The sequence below is a fragment of the Euleptes europaea genome, chromosome 21 (genome assembly GCF_029931775.1).
Source record: "Euleptes europaea isolate rEulEur1 chromosome 21, rEulEur1.hap1, whole genome shotgun sequence".
Taxonomy (NCBI): Eukaryota; Metazoa; Chordata; class Lepidosauria; order Squamata; family Sphaerodactylidae; genus Euleptes; species Euleptes europaea.
Window position 1 is genome coordinate 19,465,592 of NC_079332.1, and position 24,064 is coordinate 19,489,655.

Below are 24,064 nucleotides of genomic sequence, written 5' to 3' on the forward strand. Positions count from 1 at the left end.
GGGCCCGGGGTGGGGGTGGAGCATGTAGTTCAGCCCGGGAAAACGCCCCAAACGCAGGCTCAGGAAGCGCAGGAGAAGATGACCGGACAGCAAGGTGGCGCATCGTGACACTGCGACTCTTCTGCTTTGGAACTGCTCCCTCGGAATGCTCCTTCTGCCTCCGTGGGAGGGGCTGGGACTCCCCCTCCAAAAGGGACTGGCAGAAGCAGGCCCCCCTCACCTGGAAACGGGTCATGTGTGGAGCCACTCACTGGAGCTGCAACTGTGAGACTTTCCGGCACCCCCTTCAGTGTGTGTGTGTGGGAGGGGGATAGGCAGCGCATGACACGCTCTGTGCTGCTGTCCTGTCTGCTGGTGGGAAGCACCACCCTTGGCTCTCCCACCTGCTGCCCCCTCCAGCAGAGGGGACAGTTGTTTGAGGAGGCGGCAGCCTCGCGCCCCAGCCCCAGCGCACTTCTAGAAGCAGCCAAGGTCCGTTTCAGTGACTAGATTTAATAGCTCTGCAGCTGATAAAAAGTGCTTCTGCTCCCCCCCCACCATAACCCCACAGAAATGCCAGCAAAATCTCTGTCCAGAGGTGGGGGGGGGGCAGAGGTGCGGTTTGGTCTCTGTCTGCCTCCTGTCACCTCCTGGTCCTGCGCAGGGCTCCTTTCTCTCGCATGCAGGTCTTGGGACGAAGGGCTGAGGAGGCAGGGAGGGAAAGAGAAGGTGGGAAAGAACTTTGAGCTCCCACGGCCTATCGGGGCAGGACCCCCCATCCCACCCCGCTCTTCTGCAGCCCAGGAAGTTGGGGTAGTGGGGAGCTTCAGCACAGGCTCACAGTGGCCGAGAATGGAGCCTGGCCATTGGTCCCCCATGAGCAGGCCAAGGAATGAACAGCGGAGGAGCAGAGGGCGGCCCCCACACCCCCGGCCCTGCACAGGGTCATGGTGCCAGCCCCCTCCCCTCCCGGCAGCAAAGCCCACCTGGGTCAGCGGCAGCCGGCCTCTTCTTGGAGTAGGCCACCACCCGGTTGTCGTTCATCAGCCGCACATCCTGATCTTCGATGTGATTGCTGGGGAGGCAAAAGAGCGGGGGGGGGGGCATCACAGCAGGCATGGCCAGGATGGGCTCCGCCCCGGGCTTGCCCTCGTCACACAGGCAGCCGTATGGGGAGGGATTCTGCACCTCCCTCTGAAGGTGCTTGTTGGGGGGGGGGGGATAGCAGGAGGGTGGTGATGGGCAAATGCCCCCCCCCAAATCTCTTGGGCCAGTTTAAGACAAACAGATGGGGACAGCAGGAGGGGGGAGGGAGGGAGGTGGTGGCTGGGCTTCTTCAGACAAGGCTAGACCCCCTGCCCCGCATGGAGCAGTGCGCCTCCTCCGCCTTGCCCTGGTGCAGAGGGCCATGGGCGGCTTCCCTCCTTGGCACACCCAGCACCTTGGCCAGTGACAAACAGGGAGGGCTTTGGGCTTAGGAATGCTCGACGCCAGGGGGCTGAGGGACCCCCGCCCTGCTGGGGGCAACACTCTGCATCTGAGGAGCTCAGTGCTAAGTCCCCCTCCCACACACCCCCAAAGGAAAAATGTCCTCCTCTGGTGCTTTCCTCTATTCTCCCAAGCAGAAATCCCGGGGGGGGGGGGGAGAGGCCCCTGGCTGACCGCTGGCTGAGCGCCCGCAGTCAGGGCCCCGGCTCGAACCCCAACAGAAGCTTCGGCTCAACAGGGCCATGGAGAGAAAGGGCGGCAGATGCCGAGGTCTTCCAGTTAGAAGGCGAGCACGAGCAGGATGTTGAGCTGCGGCAGGCCACCAGTCCCTCCCAGCTGGCCATCTCCCTTTGCCCTGTCAGCAGCAGCAGAGGCTGGGGGAGCTTTGGCGGGGGGGGGGCATGCCAGCACCTGCACACATCCCAGGCGTGTGCTCTGCCCCCAAGCCCCTTCCTGCACCCTCCCCTCCAGTTCCTGCAGGGAGGGTGCCTGTTTTGATGACGAGGAGAGCGGGACCTTTCCAGACGAACTGCGGACTCACCTGAGAACAGTGTTCCTCTCCTGGCAGCAGAGCTTCTCATTGTCCGTGAAGAGGATGGTGTGGTACGGGACAACTGGCTCGCAAGTCGGGAGGATGCCGTGGACCAGGTGGCTCACCATGCCCAGGATCCCGTTGTACACGAGCAAGTCATCCACCAGGAGCTGCACATGCAGGAGGGCGGAGGAGGTGCTGGGAAGAGCAGCCGAAGGTGGGTGGGGGCCTCGCCCCCGGAAGCACCCCAGAGGGAACTGCCCTTTGGCTGTCCTGCCCCCCTCCCAAGTTAGAAGCAACAATATAACACGTGCCGCTGGGAGGAGCAAGATCCCGAGGGCAGCATCAGCCCCGAAACCTTGCCAGCAGGGCCAAACACTTACTCCAAATTCTTTCACGCCTCTGTGTGGAGTTTTTGCATAATTCCACAGCTTGATCATGGAGACCGTCACGGGCAGGTCAAAGATGACGTACACCCGATTCACCTGGCCGTCAAAACAGACAGAATCCTGTTTACATCTCTGAAATTAATTCCCAAGTAACATTCGATGGGTGGCAAAATGTCACCAAGGCAGAGAGGAAGACAGCTGCACGGGGTGTGTGGGTGGGGGGGGGGTACTGTTGTTTGTCTTGAGACCGACTCTCTGCCTTGGGGCCTCTTGCTGCAGCCCCCTCCTTGCTGCTGCTGGCATCTTGCTATGGACAGGAAGGCCGACGGTCCTGGCTTCAGCTGGCCTGCCTCTGGGCTGCAGAGCAGAAAGCCAGACTGGGCAGAAGAACAGCTGGGATTCTCTTGCTACCGCCGGGTCCCTGAGCCCCGACATGCGCAGAATTACAGAGAGATGCTGGCTGTGGAAGCGTGGAGGCTGCCAGGCCCGCCCCCAAGCTGTTTTCAGGCATTAGGTGGCACACAACACTAATATGCAAGTAGATCACCATGGAAGCGTACCAAGCCAGGGAGAATGGGCGCCAGCCACATGTGCCTCCCGTCATTTGCATCATTCACCCCGTCGATGAGCTTCTCTGGGGTCCGGATGTCTCCGCAAACACCATCTAGGATGTTAACGCTGTCTGGGAAAGCTGCAATGTCTGAAGCAAGATGTCAAGTGTCATGTCTGAACAGCCACACCAGGCCCCCAAGCACACTGCTCTTTGGTGCAGAGGGTTGGGTCATAGAATCATTGAGTTGGAAAGGACCACCAAGGTCATCTAGTCCAACCCCCTGCACAATGCAGGAAATTCAGAACTACCTCCCCCTCCCCACACCCCAGTGACCCCTACTCGATGGCCAAGATGCCCTCCCTCTCATGGTCTGCTTAAGGTCAAGCCCTTCCCTCAAAGAGAAGGGCACCGCTCCAAAGAGAGAGACTCTACCAGGAAAAGTATATCTTCCTGGGAGGAATCCTTTGAAGGAAGGCTAAGCAGACGAGACGCACAGGATCCCGGCCACAGCAGCAGAGTGGTGAGGGGTCTCAAGAGGCATCTAGTCTGGCAAAACAAAGCAGAGATCCAGCGGCGACTTAAAAGACTAGAAGCATTTATTCCAGCATGATCCTTTTGTGAGTCAGAGCTCACTTTTATGGGAAGGAAATAATTTAGGAGATTTTTGTAAGAAGAGAGAAGCCTGGTGATAATACGGAATTATTTCCTTCCGACTGTGTTTAAAGAAGTGAGCTCTGACTCCCTGCTGAAATAAATGTTAGTCTTTAAGGTGCCCTGAGGCCTCTGCTTTATTTTGTCGTGACAGACTAATGTGGCAACCCTTTTTCAGTGTATTAAGGCACTCTAAAATCATATTAGCCATTTTTGCAGCTGCATCACACTGTTGGCTGAAGTTCAGCTTGTGAGGGGCTGCAACCCTGAGATCCTATTCGGATGTGCAGGTATTCTTTCCTTCCCCAAACCTACATCCATGCATTTTTTTTCTTTCTCTTTTTGTCTCAAGTACTTGGTTTTTGTCTCTGTCCAGTTTCACTTGTCCCTCCCAGTTTGGTGTCCTCATGCACATCTGGTCAGGATCGCCTCCAGCCCTCCGTCTGCCACACAAGAGGCATGTGGGGCCCTCCGAGACAGACACTGGCAGCTCCCCATGTAGGCCTCCTGCCATAAAGACGGAGGGTCACGACACGCCCTGGGTGGTGCCCCGGGGGTCTCCTGCCGGTTGTGAAGCCTCCTCACGGTCCTCTCTCCTAACCCCCGCTTGCTGACCAAAAGGTTATGGAGGACTTTGTCAAACGTGGTGCTAAAATCAAGGTCCGTATTATGTCCCCAGCACTCCCGTGAGCAGGATAAAAACATGGTAAGCCTAAACTGGTGGGATTTATTCTCGGCAAGTCCATCCTGGTTTCTCCTAATCACCACGTTGTTTTCTGGAAGCTTCCCAACCAGCGGCTTGACAGTCTGCTCTGCTCCCCGACTGCTCAGTCGTTCCCCGGAGCCCCCCTTTCCCCATTCTGAAGACCAGGACAGCGTTCATTTTGCCCCTGCCCAGCCTCGCAGCTCCTGGCTGGTCCTCCATGACGCTCTGCGAGCCCCTCATGCCCCTCTGGAGCCCCCAAACACTGCAGCACGGCAGACTCAGCTCTCCTGGAAAGCAGTGGGCCATGCCCCGAGCCCCTCGTCCTTGCTCCATCGTCCCCTCGCGGTCAGTTCCCCTCTGGGGAGAAGGCCCCGGCAGAATGGGAGCCACCTCCTCTTGGTTGCCAGTCCTCAGTCCTTCCTCTTCCTCAGCACAGCGCCCTTCCTGTCGCTCTCCGCATCCCATGCTGGGCTCAGCTCATCTGGAGTCCCCGCTGCCCCTGCTCCACCGGCAGGTGTCTCCTGTCACCTGAGCCTCCTGCCCAGGCCTGGTCTGAGCCTGTTGGATTCTCCGCCTTCCTCCCCCCCTCCCCCCGAGCTTTTCATGGTGCTTCTGTGGCTTCTTTAGAAGCTACTCCCTTCGTCATCCCCTGGGATTCCTTTCTCTCAACGATTAACCTCGCCACAGAATCCTCTGTAGCGTTTCTCTTAAGGTTATTAAAAGACGCTTTCCTGAAGTGCCAGATACCTGTTGGCCTACGCAGACCTTTAACGTTACACCTTTACTTGGAAGCGAGCCCCAGAGTCCAGGAATATATACTGCGGACAGCAGCCAAGGAAGGAACAAGGGGCAACCCTCGGGCTAGGAGGAAGAATGGGCCGCAGGGTGGGTGACAGAGGTTGTGCCTGTAGGAAGCCAAGAGTCTTCTGCCCAGTCCCTGCAGGCAGGCAGGCTCCCCTGGCCGTTAGTCAGCACCCTCCAAGGGCCCAGGCAGGCAGCCAGCTCCGGACCACCCTTTATTCCTGGCTGCACCCTTCGGAGTTCCCTTACTCTGGAAAGGATACTGTTCTCATTGAGAGAAATCTTCTCTCCACGTTCGTTATACAGCTCCAGTCCATTCAAACCAATATAATACGGATCACCCCAGCTTGTTAGAAGCTGGAACTGGAAGATGACTGGAGAAGGAGATTAAGGAAAGCAGGGAGACGGTGGGTGCGCTGGCTTCTACTGAATGGGCAACAAGGGACCCCGGGGGGCAGGACGGGGGGCTCCGTCCCCTTCTGTTAGGGCACCTACAAAGCGCCCCTGGGGGGATTCATAAGGGAAGCAAGAACAAAGGGAGCCCCCAGCCTGAAAGGAGGCAATGGAGGCCCTGCTGGGCTTCGGGGCGGAGTCAGGAGGGCTCTGGGGAGCATCAGTCTCTTGGCCTGCTTTGCTCAACCCTGAGGACTACCCAGGAGGCAAAATGAAAAGCAGGGGACGTGGGGAGCTCGAGAAAAGGATACAGCCACAAGGCATGAAAGGAGCTTCGTAGTCCAGGCTCGCCTGCTCCGCCTTCTTCACTTCCATTCTGCCAAGAGAGGGACAATTCAGCCACTCTGCCCTGAAGCAGCAGCAGCAGGAGGTGTATGGCCATGTCCATAAAGAAAGAGGGGTTTACCTCTCACAAGCGGGAGCAATGGGCGGGCCCTTCAGGTAGTCCACAAAAAGGATCTCTTGAGCAAAGTCAAAGTGGCAGTTGCCGGGCCCTTTGCGGACAAGGAAGCCTTCTGGAGGGGAGATGCAGCAGCCGTCCAGCGATGCGTGGACCACTTTGGCCTGAGGGAGACACCGCTCCGAGTGAGCGACGAGGAGAGCCTGGCCAGAATGCTCCTCCAGAGGCCCCACCCAAGAGAACAGCCCAGACACCTGGCCTCCAGCTTACCCCTCGGTATGTATCCTCTGGAGATTTGTTATAGTTCCAGATGCGGAGCCCTGCAACGTTTTCAGCCTTGGCAAACTGGATGATAAGTCTGTGATCTTCTCCAGGGCTGAAGGGAATAAGCCACATGTGGTCGTCTTCCATTGTGATGTTGGTCCCATCTATCAGTCTAAAAGAAAAACAGCAAGCCTGTCTGCAGCAGCCTGACAGGTGCTTCTGGAACTTGGGAGGAGCCCGGAGGAAGGAGGGCACACAACAACCCCCTGGAGAAGTGTTTTACAGGCAGGTCACTTCAGACTGAGGTGCCAGGAAAGGCCATCAAACCCTACGCCCTGCCTCCAACCCTGAAAGGCCCAACCCCACAATTCAGCCCTTGCCCGCAGCCTTCACTTGTGTCCTGTTCCCACGAACCTGAGCGGCAATTTGTGTTCCTAGCACCCGTACAACATTTGTTTTGAACTCTGGCCAGCTGCCTCAGCTCCCCCAAAATGCATCCGCCTGGCCTGTGAGAGCCAGCGTGGTGTAGTGGTTAAGAGCGGTGGACTCTGGAGAACCTGGTTCGATTCCCCACCCCTCCACATGAGCAGCGGAGGCTAATCTGATGAATCAGGTTGGTTTCCCCACTCTTACACATTAAGCCAGCTGGGTGACCTTGGGCTAGTCACAGCTCTCTCAGCCCCACCTACCTCCCAGGGTGTCTGTTGTGGGGAAGGGAAGGTGATCGTAAGCCGGTTTGATTTTTCCTGAAGTGGTAGAGAAAGTCGGCATATAAAAACCAACTCTTCTTCTTCGCCTGCACTCATATCAGTCAGCAGGGAGCAGTGAGGAGACAGAGAAGCTGCTGCGAGTGCTCCACGAAGGCCAGAAGCAGGGGCCTGTGGAGCCCCCAGGCCACCTGCTTCTCCTTAGCCTTGCCCCGATCTTGGTCAGAGTTCTGTCTAGGCCAGATAACTGGTATGACAGTTGGGGGTGGGGAGGAATGCACAGAGCAGCCAGCCTTCTGGGGCAGAAAGGCCCAGCGTTGTGAAGGAGAGCTCTGACTCAGCCTGCTTGAGAGTAGGCCCCTTTTGGGCCGTCTCTCTCAGAAGCACCCTGAGCAGATTCAGCAAACAAAGGGATGCAGAGGGTAGATCATGGCGAAAGGATCGGCCACCTTTATTTGTCTGGGGCAGTTCTGTCTGGCTTTTCTATTCTACCACCTGCCCAAGACCAAAAAAACAGCCACATCCACTTTCTCAGGCGACCACACGGGCCTCACTTGTCCAAGGTCCTGGAGTCATCCGTGTATTCTGCAAGGTCATTCAGATCCCGAGGAGAGGCTGAGATCTGATTCGGAGTCAACGGCAGAGCTCGTCCGCCCTTCCCGACCACCTCAAACCCCGTCAGTCCGAGGTAATGCGAGTCTCCCCAAGAAGCGGTGAAGTTCAGTAGAAGGCCTAGAAGCAGGCAGACACCAGAAAGTATCAACTAGCAGTGGAGAACGCCAAGATTTGTGCTCTTGCGCCAGGGAGAATTTGGGCAGTCAAAGGATCTGTCTCCAACGTCTCCCTGGGCAATGTGTCGGTGCAGACTGATTAGATAATGCAGCAGCCGGGGGGGGGGGGGGGAGAGTGCTGCACTGCCATGCTGGGCCAGACCTAGGCCTGGGAAGACCAGAAAAGCTCTGCCTGCAGCCTCTGTCCTCAGACAGTCCACAGCAGCTCCTCTCCACCCAATCTGCAAATCCTTTTACATGGCTGTCACTTGAGATAAGGAGCAAGTATACAACGTGTGAAGAAACACTCTTCCATGTTCTGAATCAGCTGCCCACCAATTTTTAGTGGATGGCCTGGATTTCTAGCATTGGGCACCATGCTGGAGAGTGTTGCCGGAAGCAGTCAACATGGAACTCTTCAGGGAGAGGGAGGGGGAAGGGAGGGGGAGGACTTACACTTCCCGGTGTAGATGCCAGGCTCCTTGGTCACCCTCTCGAGGATGGAATTGGGCCCGGGGCTTTGCTCTCGGCTCTGCAAAAAGTCCAGAGTTGCATGCTGGCTTCAGGGGAACACTGGAAAGGCCTCTGTTGCTGCTGCTGCTGCTCCCTTATGGTGCTGGACCCCCGCCCCCTGTGCCCAAGATGTACTGAGGAGAGCTCTTGGACACACACCCCTTCTCTTCACGGCAGAAGGAGCATCCTGGGCCACTTGGTCCAAAAGCCCTGGGGGGCCAGGTGAGAGTGCCCCTCCCCCACTATCTCTAGAATACAGTGCCCCCCCACTCATTCTGAGCAGTGCTGCAAACCCCGTTCCAATAGCTCCCAGTTCCACAAAAGACAGTGCTGCCCCCACTCATTCTCATCTTATGCTCCGAGTTCAAGAGCCAGTTGTGGCCGCTGGCAGCACCCTACCTGTTGGTCTTCGGCCCTTGAGCCAGCTTGAGTGAAGGGCCGCTCGTCCCCCTCCCCGTCGGCAGTTCTTGGCCTCTTCAGCTCCTCCTCATACCGCAGGCTGCTCTCGCTCCTGGCTTTCTTGTCGTAGGTCTCATCGTAACAGAATATGGCCTCCAAAATATCGTCATCAGTTGTGAACAAAATGGTGTCTCCAAATTGCTCTGGAGCTGAAATTGTCAACTCTATGGTGACGACACGTTCAAGTCAACAACGCCAAAAGCTAAGGTCCCCCCCCTTATTCTGCAGGCAAGACTTAGTGAGGAGGGGGATCACACAGCCGCTGTGGGAGACCAAGAGCTCCATGCCTCCTCTTTCTAACATCTATTGAACACAAATAATACAGCAGGGAACATGCAGACCACACTGGCGGAGAGAGATGAGGGGAAGAACCAGCAGTGGAAGACACAAGAAAGCAGCCAGAGAGGTTCAGCAGAGGCCTAGCAGGTTCTGTGGGAGAAGAATGCGGGGGGGGGGGGCACTCCCGGCACAGGAAATAACCTGGCTGAGAGGGAACGAGGCCTGAGGTGCCCACGTGCACAAGGCTAGGACCAAAGGGAGATATGCGAGGAGACCTGCCTGGGGCAGAGCAGAGGGACCTCTCCAGAAGGGAACCTTGAAGGGGCAGGCAACATGGGCAGCCGCCTGCTGCCAAGGCGGGGCTGCGGGCAGGAAACCTCTGCTTGGGGACCGCTGGGCACAAAGCCTTGGGAGAATTCCCACCCCAGGAGAATCTGTTCTATTCTCGTGCCCAGGCAGCTGGCCAAAACAGGTGAAGTGGCAAAAGGCCCTCCGCTTCATTAGGTCTGCCCCGTCGCAAAGGAAAAGCAGTGGCCAGTGGGGGAGGACAGGGCAGGTGCCTCCTCCCTCCTGCTTTGCAAGGCCAACTATGGCAAACAAGAAAGGAAGGAAGGAAGTCTTGCACACCTCCAGAGAGGGCCCCAGAAGCCTTGGCAATTTCGCCTTTGAAGATACACTGCTCATCCAGAAGCATGGTGATGTCCTTGACGCCCCGGAAGGAGTGGATGCGAGACTTGTTGTAGTTCCAGATGCGAATCATGGCCACCGCACAAGGCTTCGCAAAGTCCAAAGAGATGCGGTGGGACTTGCCGGGGGTGAAGGGGGCCAGCCAGAGATGCATGTCATCTTGAGTCCTGTTCACCCCGTCCAGCAAATTGGCCACCACCCTGGGGTCTTTGCCGTAGGCGGGCAAGATGTTGATGTCGGGCGGGTTGGCTCTGATCTTGGCAACCCGGATGGGTTCTCCTTCAGAGCTGAACAGTTCGATCCCGTTAAGGCCCACGTAGTGCCGGTCTCCCCAGGTCGAGTGGATGTCTATTCTCAAGTGCTGCCCATAAGGCAAGACCGGGATTTTGAACTCGTTCCCATCGTCCAGCTCCAGGCACGTCTCTCCTTGCGGCAGCACGAGGGTGGCATCAGGGTCCTTCGCCCGGACTGGAAGCTCTCCTTGCTGGCTGATCTTCTGCTGGTGGAGAAATTCATCCAAGATGTCACCTTGGAAATCCATGTTGGAGATCCGACCACGGTGGGAATGATTGAACTTCAGGAGGGAGTTCCACGACTCCTGCAGAGCGTGCTCCCGGGCGCCGTCCCACTTGGCTCGAGAGGGCCTCTGGCCTTTGGTGGAGGGAGGCTCATCTGAAAGGAAAGGCAGGACACCAGGATGAGTCAGCGGGACTTTCTCTGCTCAACCTTTCTGCCGCGGCTGCCACGTGCCATCCATCAGGGAGCAAGGGGAAGGTGTGCCTCTTAGGGCAGGTACAGGAAACCCGCAAGCCCCTTTGTTCCCCTGGGCATTGCTAGACAGGCCGCAGTCACAAAACATTTTCTTGAGCAGGTCCCCGAATGGAGGGGTGCCACAGAAATGTTTTAAGGAAGGGCCCTGGCCCCAATCCATTTGGAGCCCTGAAGGACTTTGAATTTTGCTGGGAACAGACAGGCAGCCTGTGCAGCCTGTGCAGCTCAGGGGCAATGACAACCTCTACTTCCCACAGCTGACAACAACCCTGCTGCCGCATTTTGGAGCAATGGAGCTTTCTGGGCAGCCCCAGGTAGAGGGCAGTGCAGCCACCTCATCTGGGCTGCATGTGGTTGTGAGCTCTCTTACCTCTGGCACGGGGAGCTTCACCTCCACCACCGTCGCTGCGGGAGTCTTCTTTTCCTCTCTCTCCCCCAGGAGAAACATGCTCGGGTGCTCCACTGTGTTGGCAGGACAGCACATTCATAAAATCCACATCAGCAGCAGATGCCGGTCGTGCCAACGGTGGTTTCATGTCAGCGCCTGCGACCCCACTGCCGCTGCCTCTCTCAAACGCAGCAGGATGGAGAGGGGGGTCCTCACCTGTTGTCTCTAGGGAGACCCTCCTCCTGTTCACAGGGGACAGCTGGACTCTGACATCCAAAGGCGGCTCCGATTCAAGCCACAAAGGCAGCTTTTCCGTACAGGAGCTGCCTTTGCTCTTGTCCTTTGTGCAGGAAGAGGGCAGAATCGGAGTCATTTTTCTGCCCGAGAGTCTGTCCATTTGCTCGCTCAGAGAAAATTCATCCTCAGAATGGATGAGCTCTGGGATCTCTGGAGAGGAAGAGCCCTTAAAATTTTCCACAGAAACAGAGGTTAAAGGCACCGGGGGACATTCTTCGACCTCATCAAGGCTGGCGGGGGTCACTGTTTCCTTGGGGCAGTTTTCCTCTGCAGCAGAGTTCAGATTCAATGGCAGCCCGCCTGGCTCCTGGCTCCAAGCTCTTCCTTCCTCTTCTTCAGGAGGAAGGGGGCTGCTCCTCCGGAGGTCGATGGTAATGCTGTCCTCAGGGTCAGAAGTCCCACAGCTCTTTGGCAATTCCCCAGCAAAAACCAGGTTTCCATCCACATAGACGGTGACGTTTCTGGCTCCTGTATCCAGATCCTGAAGGAACACAGACAAACAGTGCTGAAGCCTCTGCTCCTAGAATCATAGAATCATAGAGTTGAAAGGGACCACCAGGGTCATCAAGTCCAACCCCCTGCACAATGCAGGAAATTCACAACTACCTCCCTCCGCACAGCTAGTGACTAGAAGGTGGCCAAGATGCCCTCCCTCTCATCATCTGCCTAAGGTCACAGAATCAGCATTGCTGACAGATGGCCATCTAACCTCTTCTTAAAAACCTCCAGGGAAGGAGAGCTTACCACCTCCCGAGGAAGCCTGTTCCACTGAGGAACCGCTCTAACTGTTAGAAAATTCTTCCTAATGTCTAGACGGAAACTCTTTTGATTTAATTTCAACCTGTTGGTTCTGCTTCTGGGGCAACAGAAAACAACTCGGCACCATCCTCAATATGACAGCCCCTCAAGTACTTGAACATGGTTATCATATCCCCTCTCAGTCTTCTCCTCTTCAGGCTAAACATACCCAGCTCCTTCAACCTTTCCTCACAGGACTTGGGTCTCCAGACCCCTCACCATCGTTGTTGCCCTCCTCTGGACACGTTCTAGCTTGTCTACATCTTTTTTAAATTGTGGTGCCCAAAACTGAACGCAATACTCTAGTTGAGGTCTAACCAGAGCGGAGCGATACCATCCTTTTTATTTGTATTTCATTCTGTCTTGAGAGAGAATGGTAATGCATAAAGAGAGATGCTGCTCAAACAGAACGTTTCTAAAAAGTAGACCAAATGCTTTGATTCCAAACCACTTGGCAAAAATCTTTCCAAGTGTCATGCATGTAGGGTGCTGAGGAATTGCATCACTGCCGGCGGTCTCCCCGCAATCTCTGCCGCTAAATAAACTGTTTGCAAAGCCTTTCTTCCAGCCTCCGACACCGATTTGCTCCAGACAGTCTCCCTGTTTCACAGTCAGGACTCTCAGCCTGTCAGCCTAGCTTCGCCGCTGGCCCAATCCAGACTCTTTGAGAAGTTCAGAAAGTTGCACCTTCTCCTGGGTAGCACAGCATCTATTTTGGTGCTGCCGGATGAGAACCTTGAAAAGCACACATGATGACGAGTCAGAAAGGACAGAGATGAGCTCAGCTCTAATCCAGCATGGAAAATCCTCTTTGTCTCAGTACCTGGAGTTGTTCTGAACAAGACTCACTCTCTCTACAGCAGTTTTCAGAGAGAATTCCATGACTGAGAACTAGCTGCCATCTGCCACAGGAGACGGGCGTTTGTTACACGCTGACCACTTAATGGCACTGTTCTATGAGTCGGCTTAGTATGCAACCACTGCCATGCATGCAGCCAGAAACCTGGCTAGATCCCAGTAGCAGCAACAAGCAGGCATTTCTCCATAGTGCAAGGTAACAAAATCACAACCAAACAAATCTAACAGCCCTGTGTCATGGACTCCTACTCAAACCTCTGCTTGCTCTTGTGGCATTTCTGTCGATACCATCATGAATCGGGGCACGCTGATCTTGTTTAAAAGGTGTCACAAAATAACTTCTCTGGCACTGAGCTGAAGTAACCATGATGAGAATACAAAGTAGTTAATTTATCCCCGGTTTGCCTGTCCCTCCCTCCCTCTGAGGAAATGCTGAAAAGGGCCCCAACAAAGAAGCAGTCACTTACACCAAGGAGGGGCGTGTAGTAATTCCAAATCCTAATCCTGGATATCCCAAAGTCACCTGACAGGCTGGGGTTTCGGAGTATGAAGTAGAGCTGCACCGGCGGCTGGAAAGGGCATGTCCAAGGGCAAGGGTCTTTGCTGACCTGCAGGACAAGCAAGGAGAAGCTCTCACCCAGGGAGTCGGAAGACTGAGCTGCCCTCCGCTCCGCGTTCACCAGAAGCAGCCGCCACTGCCAGAAAGAGCCGTGCCGTGTAGCCACCAGGTGACCCAAGAACATTCTAAGCAAATTAATCCCCTTTCTGGCACGGCAGGATCTCAAGGGGACAGATTAAGAGGCAGGATCTTTGAGAGAGGCTGGCATTTCTGAGTGAAGGAAGCCACTGGCCCACCTGGCGGGCATTCAGAGGTTTCTCAAATGTACCAGCTGTCACTAAATGTGAACGTTACAGGCAAAGAAGCTGCCCAGCCTTTTGAAAAGCCCCCCCCCCAGCTCTATTTCATACCGAGCTTACGTGCTTCCGTTAGGCAGGGGAGAGCCCAAAGGGACCCAAAGCAGCTTACAGAAATCTCCAAAATAACAACAACAATAAAAACACTTAAACAAACTGGACCACTTGGCAGAGGGCCGCCTATTTGTGGGGGAGGGAGGGAAGCCGGCCCTCCCCATATGGCAGGCTTTCTGTCCATCCCTCCCACAGCAGCCACCACCTGGCCACGGAACATACCCCACCAGCTTCACTCGAAACCACCTGAGCAGGAAGCAAAACACAACTAAATTCAAAGCTTTCCCAGGATGCCAGCGCATGGTGGCCTTTCTGGCCCCCTCTCTCCACAGAGGGAGCAGGGCCCAGGCAAAGGACGGGCGCAGTGGAGGGGCCGCCACGGGGGCTCTTACGTGCAGGTTCCTGTTTACCAGGCGGCAGAGGTCACCGGGTGAGTCAGCATGCCTGATGTCCACATCGTGAGGAGACACAAACACTTTCCCGTTGTGCAGGTCAAAGAACTCCACTTCTGTCAGGCCCACCCTCAGGGGACTCCCCCAGTTGGAGAGGATCTCCAGGGTGATATAAATGGCATCCCGGACCTCTCGCCCCAATCCTAGCTGGTCCTGAAAGAACAGACAGACGCATAACATGAACCCAGGAGTCAAGGGAGGAGGCGGCACCTGGGCCTTGGATTTGGGGCACTTTGCAGGGGAGAGGCGGAAACGTAACAGCCCCCCCTTCTTTCATGCACACAGCAAACGGCAGCTACGGCAGTGTTTACTTATGCTATTCCAATAACTTAACGACAAACATTCCTATCCAAGAGGGGGCGCATTTTCACCAGGCCTGCGAGCCCCGATACGAGACGGTCCCCCCCACATTTCTACACCTCTTGCTGTTAACTCTGCAACAGCGAAGAGGCTCCTTGACCCCCACCCCACCCCCCACCCCCAGTCAAGGCCGCACAGGCCTTCCGGGCTCTTATTCCAGGCTGACCCTCCATTGGATAAGAGGATTACCAAGCTGTGCCTTCTGTAACTGAAACCGTATTTCTTACCAGGGCTTGAGGCTCCGGCTGGACAGAAACTGGAACTGGAGTGTTGTGGTAGGCTGACGGGCGCTCAGCCTCTTGCAGCACTTCCTGGAGCTTCTTCTGTGGCCTGAAAGAGGGAGACCAGAGCTTCAAGAGGGGATCCCAAACGCAAACGCCAGCTGATCCTTCAGACCAAGACAGGTGGCACCAGGCAGCTTTGATGACCGGGTCAGGCTCTTTCAGGGTGAGTGACGGGTGAGACTGGGGCAGGCACACAAACGGCCCTAACAAGAAGCAGGCATGGTGCCCGGCCAAGCCAGGACTCAATGGCCCGTTCCAAGAGAACCTTCTGAACGTGCCAAGCCCGGGGAAGTGAACCTGGCAAACTCCCTGTTAGCCCTGCCTTCCTTGTTCTGACCTATAGCTTGACACATACACCCACTTGCCACCCCCACAACCCAGCCCCCAAATGGCCAGAGCCAGACGGGGCCAGTGGCCAAGCAGCTGCTCTCCCAGCCCAGGTCTGCTCTGCAACCCTGCCCTGTGCCCACTCACCCTTTCCAGAGAAGGCACCTGGCACGGCATCTAAGCCACTCCCACTTGCCCCACCCTTATGCTGACAGAATTCTGAGAAGCGGCCAACAGCATCCCGCTCAAACTGCCCACAGTGCAAAGCACAAAGGGCCCCAGAAAAACTCCCCTCAGCCACCTGCTTCCCAAGAGGCCGATCCTGTCGACAGCCGAGGAGATTGCTCTTCCTTCCGGTTGCTTCGGGGGAGCCTTGGCAGCTGCAGAAGCAGACGAGGACGGCCGCTGTGCGAGGGAGGGGAGAGAGAAATACCCTTCAGAGAACTGGGACCAGTGATGAGGGGGGCCAGCTGCTCGTTTCCTGGCACATAGTGAAAGGTGCCCCAGGCTGTCTGCCAGTAGGCACGTCTTCCCTTTCTTTCCTGTGGGAGCAGCAGCTGCTGGTGGAAGAGCCTGGGTGGAACTGGCCCCCTCCCCAAGCCACTTATCAAGGAACCTGGGAGCGGAACCTGCCTGCCCTCACTTCCTTTTCATAAAAAGGCTATTTGTTAATGAACCACTGTTATGATCAACAACAAGTTTCACAACCTATGGAAAACATGGAACAAAACAGCAATTCAACAGTCAATAAAGAACGAGTCACAGCAGTCACTATTCGTGTTTCACAGATGGGTGTAGTTAAAGTGGTGGGGGCCACGTGAGACACGAATGGAGCCACGGAACCTGAGCAAATATACTGAAGTATTTCTGGAACACTTAGAACCTGCTTACTTAATAGAACAGGATGGGGCTGTATTTCAGAGGTGCTTTATGGATTTTTCGTTGCATTCAAAGAAGAGGAGCCCGTAGGGGCCTCATCTTAACGTCCCTGATGGCCTGTCTTACACCAAAAAGGCAGTTGTTTGCTCTTGCCCCTTCCAAAGGAACAAAGAGAAGGCGTAGGGCCGTTCCACGCGCTCTGCGTCCCGGCGAACTTTTTTGCCACTGGCAAGGCTTCACAGTTGCCCCTGAGAGCCTGAGGACCCATATCAACCTCATCACTGGGACGAGTTGGTTTTTATAAGCTGACTTTCTCTACCACTTAAGGAAGAATCAAACCGGCTTACAATCACCTTCCCCAAAACAGACACACTGTACGGTGGGTGGGGCTGAGAGAGTGTGGCTAACCCAAGGTCACCCAGCTGGCTTCGTGTGTAGGAGTGGGGAAACCAACCCTGTTCACCAGATTAGCCTCCGCCACTCATGTGGAGTAGTGGGGAATCAAACCCAGATCTCCAGATCAGAGTCCACCACTCCAAACCACAGCCACTACACCACGCTGGCTCAAAGGCACCCCTCAACCAGGCAGAAAAATAAGCCCTTTAAGAAGGCGCTGATCTTGGCAATATCCCTTGTGTGATGAGTGCACTGCTTGCCAGTAGCAGGTCCAAGAACAGGCAGGGAAGGATGTGCCATCTTTCTACTGCCAGAGGGGCCCTGGCTTTCAAATCAAACACAGGCCATGTTTGCCTGATCCAGACCCGCCCTTCTTCCCCCCCCCCCCAAAGGCTTCTTCTCTCTACTCCAAGAAGTTGCAGAGAGAATGACAGGGCTGGCAAAGGGCAGGTTCTCGCTGGGCTGGCCTCACCCGCCACTGACCTCTGCAGGGGCTGCTTGCTCCGGCTGGGAGCCCAGAGGAGCCTCCTGGTCCCTGCAGAGGAGCTCGTTTTCTGCTTGCATGGCTTTCAGGACAAGGGAAGCAGCGTGTACAGGGTCCTTCTTCTCACACATGTTTTTCCGAGTTGCAGAGAGTGGCCTCTCTGAGCGGCTGGCTGGCCCTGGCATCCAAAAGAACAGAAGACACCCCCAGATTACATTTTTAAAGCACAAAGTCACAGACATCCCCACACCAAGGCTGAAATGGAGCTGGGGAGACAGAAAAGCAGCCACTAGGTGAGATGTTCCTAGAATAGAATCACAGAATCATAGAGCTGGAAGGGGCCATAGAGGCTATCTAGTCCAACTCCCTCAATGAGGGATCAGACTAGAGCATCCCTGACAAGTGCTTGTCCAGCTTCTGCTTAAACATTGCCAGTGAGGGGGAGTGCACCACCTCCCTAGGTAGCTGATTCCACTGTTGAACAACTCTTACTGTAAATCCCCCCCCCCAATATCCAGCCGGTACCTTTCCTCTCGCAATTTAAGCCCATTATTGCAAGTCCTATCCTCTGCTGCCAAAAGGAACAGCTCCCTGCCCTCCTTGAAGAAGAAGAGTTGGTTTTTATATGCCGACTTTATCTACCACTTAAGAATCAAACCGGTTTACAGTCACCTTCCCTTCCCACAACAGACACCCTGTGAGGTAGGTGGGGCTGAGAGAGCTGTGACTAGCCCAAGGTCACCCAACTGGCTTCATGTGGAGGAGTGGGGAAACCAACCCGGTTCTCCAGATTAGCCTCTGCTGCTCATGTGGAGGAATGGGGAATCAAACCCGGTTCTCCAGATCAGAGTCCACAGCTCCAAACCACCGCTCTTAACCACTACACCAGTGGTTCTTTTATGGAAAGGCTTCTGGCAGGGAAGATGCTCATGAGTCACAACTCCCTCCCCTCTCCTCTTTCCGATGACATGAGAAGATGCTACTAGGTGGTAGCCTCTGTGCTTGAACAAACGGACTGAGGCCCAGGGAAGAAATAGGAAATCCGTTTCAGCCGGTGCTTGCCCTGAAGCTCCCAGTACAGCTCTGAGACAGCGAGGGGGCAGAGCAGAGAATCTCCCTTACTGGAGGGTGCTGCTTCCTGTCCTTCTTGCTTCAGACCCCCGGCAGAGAGGGGACGGATGGTCTGGCTCTTAACCATTACAGGCTTGGTGGGGATGTAGGATTCAGCATTCTCCCTCCTTTGGGCAGAAAGCACTCGTTCCTTCTTCAGGCCTGCAGAAAAACCAAACCAAAAAGGTGGCGAGCTCAGTAGAACTGGGGAAATGTATCTGAAAGACAGCAAGTCCACAGATGAAGGCAGACAAGCAAGACCTGCGCAGGGCACCCAAGTGCCCCGGGGGTCATTCCTCACCTGAAATACCCGACAGGCTCCCTCATTTGTGACATCAAGGCCAGACTTCTAACAGTGCTGCCAGCACACCTCTCGATCATGCAGAAGGAAGCATGGCACTGGGCCAGATGAGGATAATTGCAACATGGCACTCCACACCCATTGGGTGGCAATCACACGGCAACCGTATGAGAGTTTTAAAAAACGCTGACATCAGTTTTACTTTATCTAAACCTAGCAGAGCTTCAGGGTGGGCCTCTAGTGATTTCTCTTCCAGACATGTAAAAATATTCTCTTTCCTCTTTTGGAGCTGATATAACAGCTCATGGTTTAAAGAAGCCTCTGACTGCGAAGTCATCTCTCACGGAGTCTGCAGTGCTATCACCAAGCTAGTAAAAGACGGGACTTACTTGGAGAGTTAGCCTTGGATTCCAGCACAATGAGAGGATCAGCAGACAGGCCGCAGCGTCTCCCAGCTGCTGGAGAGGTGGCTGCAGCCAGGTGGAAGGTCTCCAGGCTCTCCTGGGAAGCGTCAACCAGCTCTTCTGTCACGGAGGGCTCAGCGGGCACGTCCTCTTCCACAGAGTCTGAGTCCTCCCCATCAGACAATTCCGGGGGGGCTGCATCCCCCCAGTCTTCCTCCATGCTTTCCTGGCTCACATCTAATGCCAAGCTCTGCCGGAGTTCCTGGCAAACGTTCCAGACAGGATGGTCAGCAGTCCCGCATTGGCTGTGCAACTCTGCCCCTTCTCCCCCCACAAAACAGCCAGCTCATTAAATAGGGTGGCTAAAGATCTGGATTTTATACAAATATATTAAATCTCTGCACCTTCAGACATCTCAGCTGGAAGCACTAAATGGAGCCACTCAAACCCACCGTTCTTTGGGTCTGGCGTTCTCTTATCTGCTTGCCAAGACTCAAAGAGGAGCTCTCGCTATATTACAGCCTTCTCACCCTCAGGTCAACTGCAGACTGCACATGGACAAAGCCCTCGCCAGCTATGAAGAGGCCCCACCTGCCTTTGGTGAACATCCTCATGTCAAGGCCTGGATGTTCTTCCAACACAAAGCTGCTCGGTACCTCTACTCCGCTGAGGCTGAGAAGTGGGCCTTCCTTTTCGGCATCCTCTCCCACAGTTATTTCTGTCTTTGGAATGGAGCCACTGGAGGCTGTGCCTTCACGAGTCTTGAGGCTCTGGAAGAGACAGAACTTGCTGCAAATCTGCCTCTATGCAGAGAAACAAAAGGCTAAGAGCAAAACTAGGAATGTCATCTGGTCGCCTGGCAGGGATATTCTAGTTCTACTAGTCTGAATAAGTATCCTGGACCCTCCTGATAGGCAATGCTATCCGATTTAATTTATCAGAAAAAACTGCTCTGGCAGTTGGATGTCAAAAATGCTCAGAGAAGAACAAGCGACTGGGTGTGTAACATCTTGATTCAAATGTAAAAAAGGCTTCAAAAAGCAGTGAAGAAACAAGGCATTTCAACTGAAAGGGGCGTCTGTGGGCTCCTGACAGTATCAGGGAGAGGAAAGCTTGACAGGTTCACAGATGCTTTTTGCAGAGACTTCACCAAGGGACTTTCCAGGATGGGTGGCTGGATGCACAGATGGTTGTGCAAACAAGTGGAGGTGGGGAGCTTGCTTTCCACATATGCTGCTTGTAAATTCCATGTGTGTCTGAGATGGACAACAGAAACTCAGCAGCTGTAGAGGGGCAAGCTCCAAAACACCCCCAGGAAAAAGAAACATCCTTTTTAAGAATTCCAAAACTGGATGATGATAGTTTTCAAAGTTCTCTTTGTACTTCCAGGAAAGGTGATATATCAGTATGTTAATTTTTTTTAAAAAAAATGCTTCATTACTGCAGACATTAGAATGCACAAGCAAGTAATGAGACAAGTAAGATGTCGTGTTTGGGGCTCCTGTCTCCATAACACCACCAGCAGATGCGGAGGTCTTCCTGTAGGCATCATCCGCTTGTACCTGGCAAGGGTCAGGGGCCTAAGAAGAAATGGGAACCAGTCCGCAGGGGACGCGGGGGATGACTCCCTTCCCTCCTCTCTGTTGGCATCTGAGGCAATGAAAGAAGAGAGAGATGCACACCTGGGAAGGACCATGCTGCTCACAATCGCTTGTCTCCAGGTCAAGGCTTTCGTAAGGTTCGAAATCATCAGAGTACTCCACTGGAGGGGCAACGTGGAGCTGACACCCACTTTCTGTTTTGATCCGTACGGCTTTCTAGAAAGAATAAAGCCCATCGTTGGCATTAGTGGAACTCTCTGAGTGACCTTGGACCAGTCATCCTCTCTGGGACTGGCCTATCTCAAAGGACTGTTGTGAGGATAACTCCAATGCCATCGGAGGGGCTGGAAAAATATGCAAAATACTGCATATGTCTACTGTATAGGCAATTTTTTTCAGTGCTCCCCCAAATTTTCCAAACAAGTCCTCAGGGAAAAAAAGGTTTCCCCCCCTGAATGTTTCCATTTTTCCCCGTGCCTTTCACTGGGTGATTCAAATTCTAGCATTATAAGAGGAAGAAGGGGAATCTCCACACTGTGCATAATTTTATAAACCTCTTTCTGTCATCATTTTTTGTCTAAACTCAAAAAGAAACGAACCCGAAACACTATAGCCTTCCCACATTTTATTGGCTGTTTTCTGAAATGTTCCATACAACACCTCCCAAACAAAACCCCTCTCATACAGGCTAAGGCAGGAAAGTGGCTGATGAAGGAGAAGCCCACCAGCCGAAAGGAAGCTGCCTCCGCACCATGCCAGGAAGCAGCAGTCCCCAGCCAGGCTCCTCTCCCAGACTCCAGATCTCTTGATCCCCCTCCTGCCACCCACTCTGGTTGAAGCTGGGGGCCCAGCTGCCCAAAGCAGGCCCTCCCTCTGGCCTTCCATACCTGCAGCCATTCTCTGCGCTGGATGTTACTTGGGGCGCTCTGTGTGCTCCTTCCTTGGGCGTCTCCTTCACTCAGTGGGGCTCTTGGGCCAGCATCTGAATGGAAATTAGGGGCAGGCAGTGTCACAGGGCTGAGAGGGGTCAAAAGTCATCAAAGCCCACACTCCTGGTGTATGGCAGGGCTATAAATAATGTAAACTGATTCACAGATGATCACATAGAAAAAAGGCACCAAATACTGCGAAGGGTCCTTGTCACTGGGAACAGGAACTGGCTGTACCTGCTTATTCGCAGCCCTGACTACAAGACACGTGTGTCTTTCTAGTAGTATTGTGCGTTTCTAAAACTGTGGCACTTAACACAGGAGAGTGATTTCCTCTCCTCCTTTCCTTCCACACTCTTTTCTGAGCTGGCCAGGAGTTCAGTGCCAGGATGGGCCATGGACCCAAACCCCACGGGCCACGCATGCACACTCTCTCCTGCTCCTGTCATCTTACCGGTCGTTGCTCTTGTTTTACCTCCACCTCCCTGTCACTCCTCTCCTGAAACTGAAACGTGTCTTCTGTCTCTATGGAACAATGCTGGCGCTAAGCAGCAGCAAGCAGGGGAAAAGCATCCCTTGTCAGGCCTCAGCAAGTTGATGCGTTCCTGGCAATAACTTTCTGTCAGATAGGGCTTCTGACAGCTCCGTGCTCAAACAAGATGGTTTTCCCGCAAACAAAATGGAGTTCTCCGTGCACTCCTCCCCACCCCCCGTTTTGCACACGAGCTCCGGCCAGGGATTTACCCGCCCGTGTAAATCTTCGATCTGATATCGGGTCCCGCGCACAAAGCCAAGAGCTCGGCCATCTCCTCCACTGATTGTTCATAATTGTTTCTGTTTCAGTTTTACTTAAGTTGTTACCGGCAGGAAACGACCACCTCTTTGTTCCTGTAACCCTATTGTATCAGCCCTATAAATGTATCCGCACTCCCCCTGTCATGTATTCCAGCCTCTTACTGAAATCACTGACTTTCTGAAATAAATCTTTGAATCGCTGCTCTGCCTGGATTGAAGGTCTATTGCCTGAAACACTGACACTAGATGACCCTGGTGGTCCCTTCCAACTCCATGATTCTATGATTCTACTTTCTGCCCACCACCAGGGCGGCTGTCCCACAGTGCGTAAGTTCAACACCAGAAGGTTGGCACCCACCGTTTGTCCGTGCTGTTCGTGTACCACTTCGGGAAGCGTGCTGAAAGCTGACTTTCTTGCGTCCGGTGCTCGGCTCTGAATGGGCTCCGTTCACATACAGAGTAAAACCCTGCTCCAACTGCTCCAACTGAATCTGGACAGGGTCTTTCCTCTGGAGATGCCTCAAAATCCTGAAACCAAAAGATCAGCCATTCTCTGCTCTGTTACTTCTAAAAAAAGGCAGCACTTACAGCACAGGCCTAGGCAGAATTATTCCAGTCCAAGCCCACTGACTGGCCCTTAGCAGTGACAGAGCGGAGAACGTGGGGACAACTGGACCAAGAAGACAATTATCCCTCTTAACAGTGAAACTTCAAGAAGTGCAGCAGCAAACTGGAAGCCTTAAGAAAGCCACGATAATGAAAGCCATCCCTCTGCCCTCCTGAGAGATTCATACATCTCACCCTAAATGTAGGCAGACAGCGGGGGTCTGGGGAAACCTCTTTGCCCTCCAGCCTGACAGGTTCTACTGTGAGGAGGCAAGAAAGAACCTCCTGTCCCTGGAAGGGGCAATATCTAATAGGAACCGTTGGCAGTACAATCCCATGCAGGATTACTCTAGACTAAACACATTAGTTTAGGATGAAGTAGTTTTGTGTAGGACTGCAATGTTCAATATACAACGAAAATGACAATTTTATGACTGTTTTATTTGTATTTATGGTTTGATTTTCAGCTCCCTCAGGACCTCAGAAGTAGCTTCTTGCTGTATTATGTGAAGCTTCTGATTTCAAATTCTCTTTTCTTGCCTGCAAAAGAGATAGTTTATGTATAGGGTTCTTGCTTGTGAAAGTCAGATCTAAAAATGAGAACCAACTTCCTTCCTGCCAGTGACTTATCCTGTGTTGGACGAAGCAGCGAATTACAGAGCCAAGCCTACCTGTTTCTCTGCTGCAGCAACACTAAATGTTGGTCATGCTTCTCGTCAAAGTCAGTCACCATGTCCTTGGGTTGACTCTGAAACACACACACGTGCAGATGAGATATAGTGGAAAAGTGGTTTGATCAAGCAGCCTCTGCTCTTTGACAACAAGTTTTGCAAATCAGTCGCATACCTCAAAGCCAAAACTCCTTACAAAGGATTAGCTGCTTGAAATCTAAGATAAATTTGGCTGAATCTCCTCCAACCAGCTCGTTCATGTTGGGCTTGCGCTGTATTTGTGCATCCACTGAGGGGGCAGAGGAAAGGCTGTTCCTCTCTTTTGTGTGGGGAAAGTGGCCGTGGGGAGGCAGTCCATGGGGTGGGGGGCACAGAAGAAACCTTATGAGGATGCATTGGGCGTCAGCTTCTTCCACTTGGCCTTGTCTCCTCTGACGGGCTTTGGCTCTCCCTGGGGCCCAGGCAAGAAGAGCCCTTCCAGCCTGGAGCCACCCCTTCGCAGGGAAACACGCAGAGATCTCCCACAGCGGCGTGTCCAGAGCCTCCTCGGCTAGTTAAAATCGTGGAGATTTGGGGGGAGATGGGGGGGGGCACGGTTCACTGGGGAGGGCAGAATTGGGTGTGTGTGTGGGGGGGAGGGCGCTCAGCAGGGGGCGTGGTGCCGTAGAGCCCGCCCCCCGCCCGACGCTGCCGTTCCGTCCAGGAGGGCCGCCCCCTTTGCAGCCTGGCGACCACCTGTAATGCCGGGAGGTC

The 24,064-nt window shown here is 54.2% G+C and overlaps 1 protein-coding gene across 1 annotated transcript; it reads right to left on the reverse strand.

The window, feature by feature from the left end:
- Positions 1-622: 622 nt before the first annotated feature.
- KATNIP (katanin interacting protein) lies at positions 623-23,373 on the reverse strand. The gene is made up of 26 exons (XM_056866249.1): positions 23,312-23,373; positions 22,393-22,562; positions 21,198-21,292; positions 20,392-20,526; positions 19,366-19,479; positions 18,695-18,971; positions 18,017-18,166; positions 16,894-17,072; positions 15,437-15,540; positions 14,752-14,854; positions 14,105-14,317; positions 13,211-13,351; positions 10,773-11,568; positions 9,572-10,303; positions 8,606-8,814; positions 8,150-8,225; positions 7,478-7,655; positions 6,223-6,388; positions 5,959-6,116; positions 5,804-5,868; positions 5,363-5,473; positions 2,949-3,088; positions 2,383-2,484; positions 2,009-2,169; positions 966-1,054; positions 623-681 (listed from the first exon to the last, which is right to left on the reverse strand). Exons 1-26 carry the CDS (start codon positions 23,371-23,373, stop codon positions 623-625), a joined length of 4,785 nt encoding a protein of 1,594 aa, XP_056722227.1.
- Between the last annotated feature and the right edge of the window lie 691 nt (positions 23,374-24,064).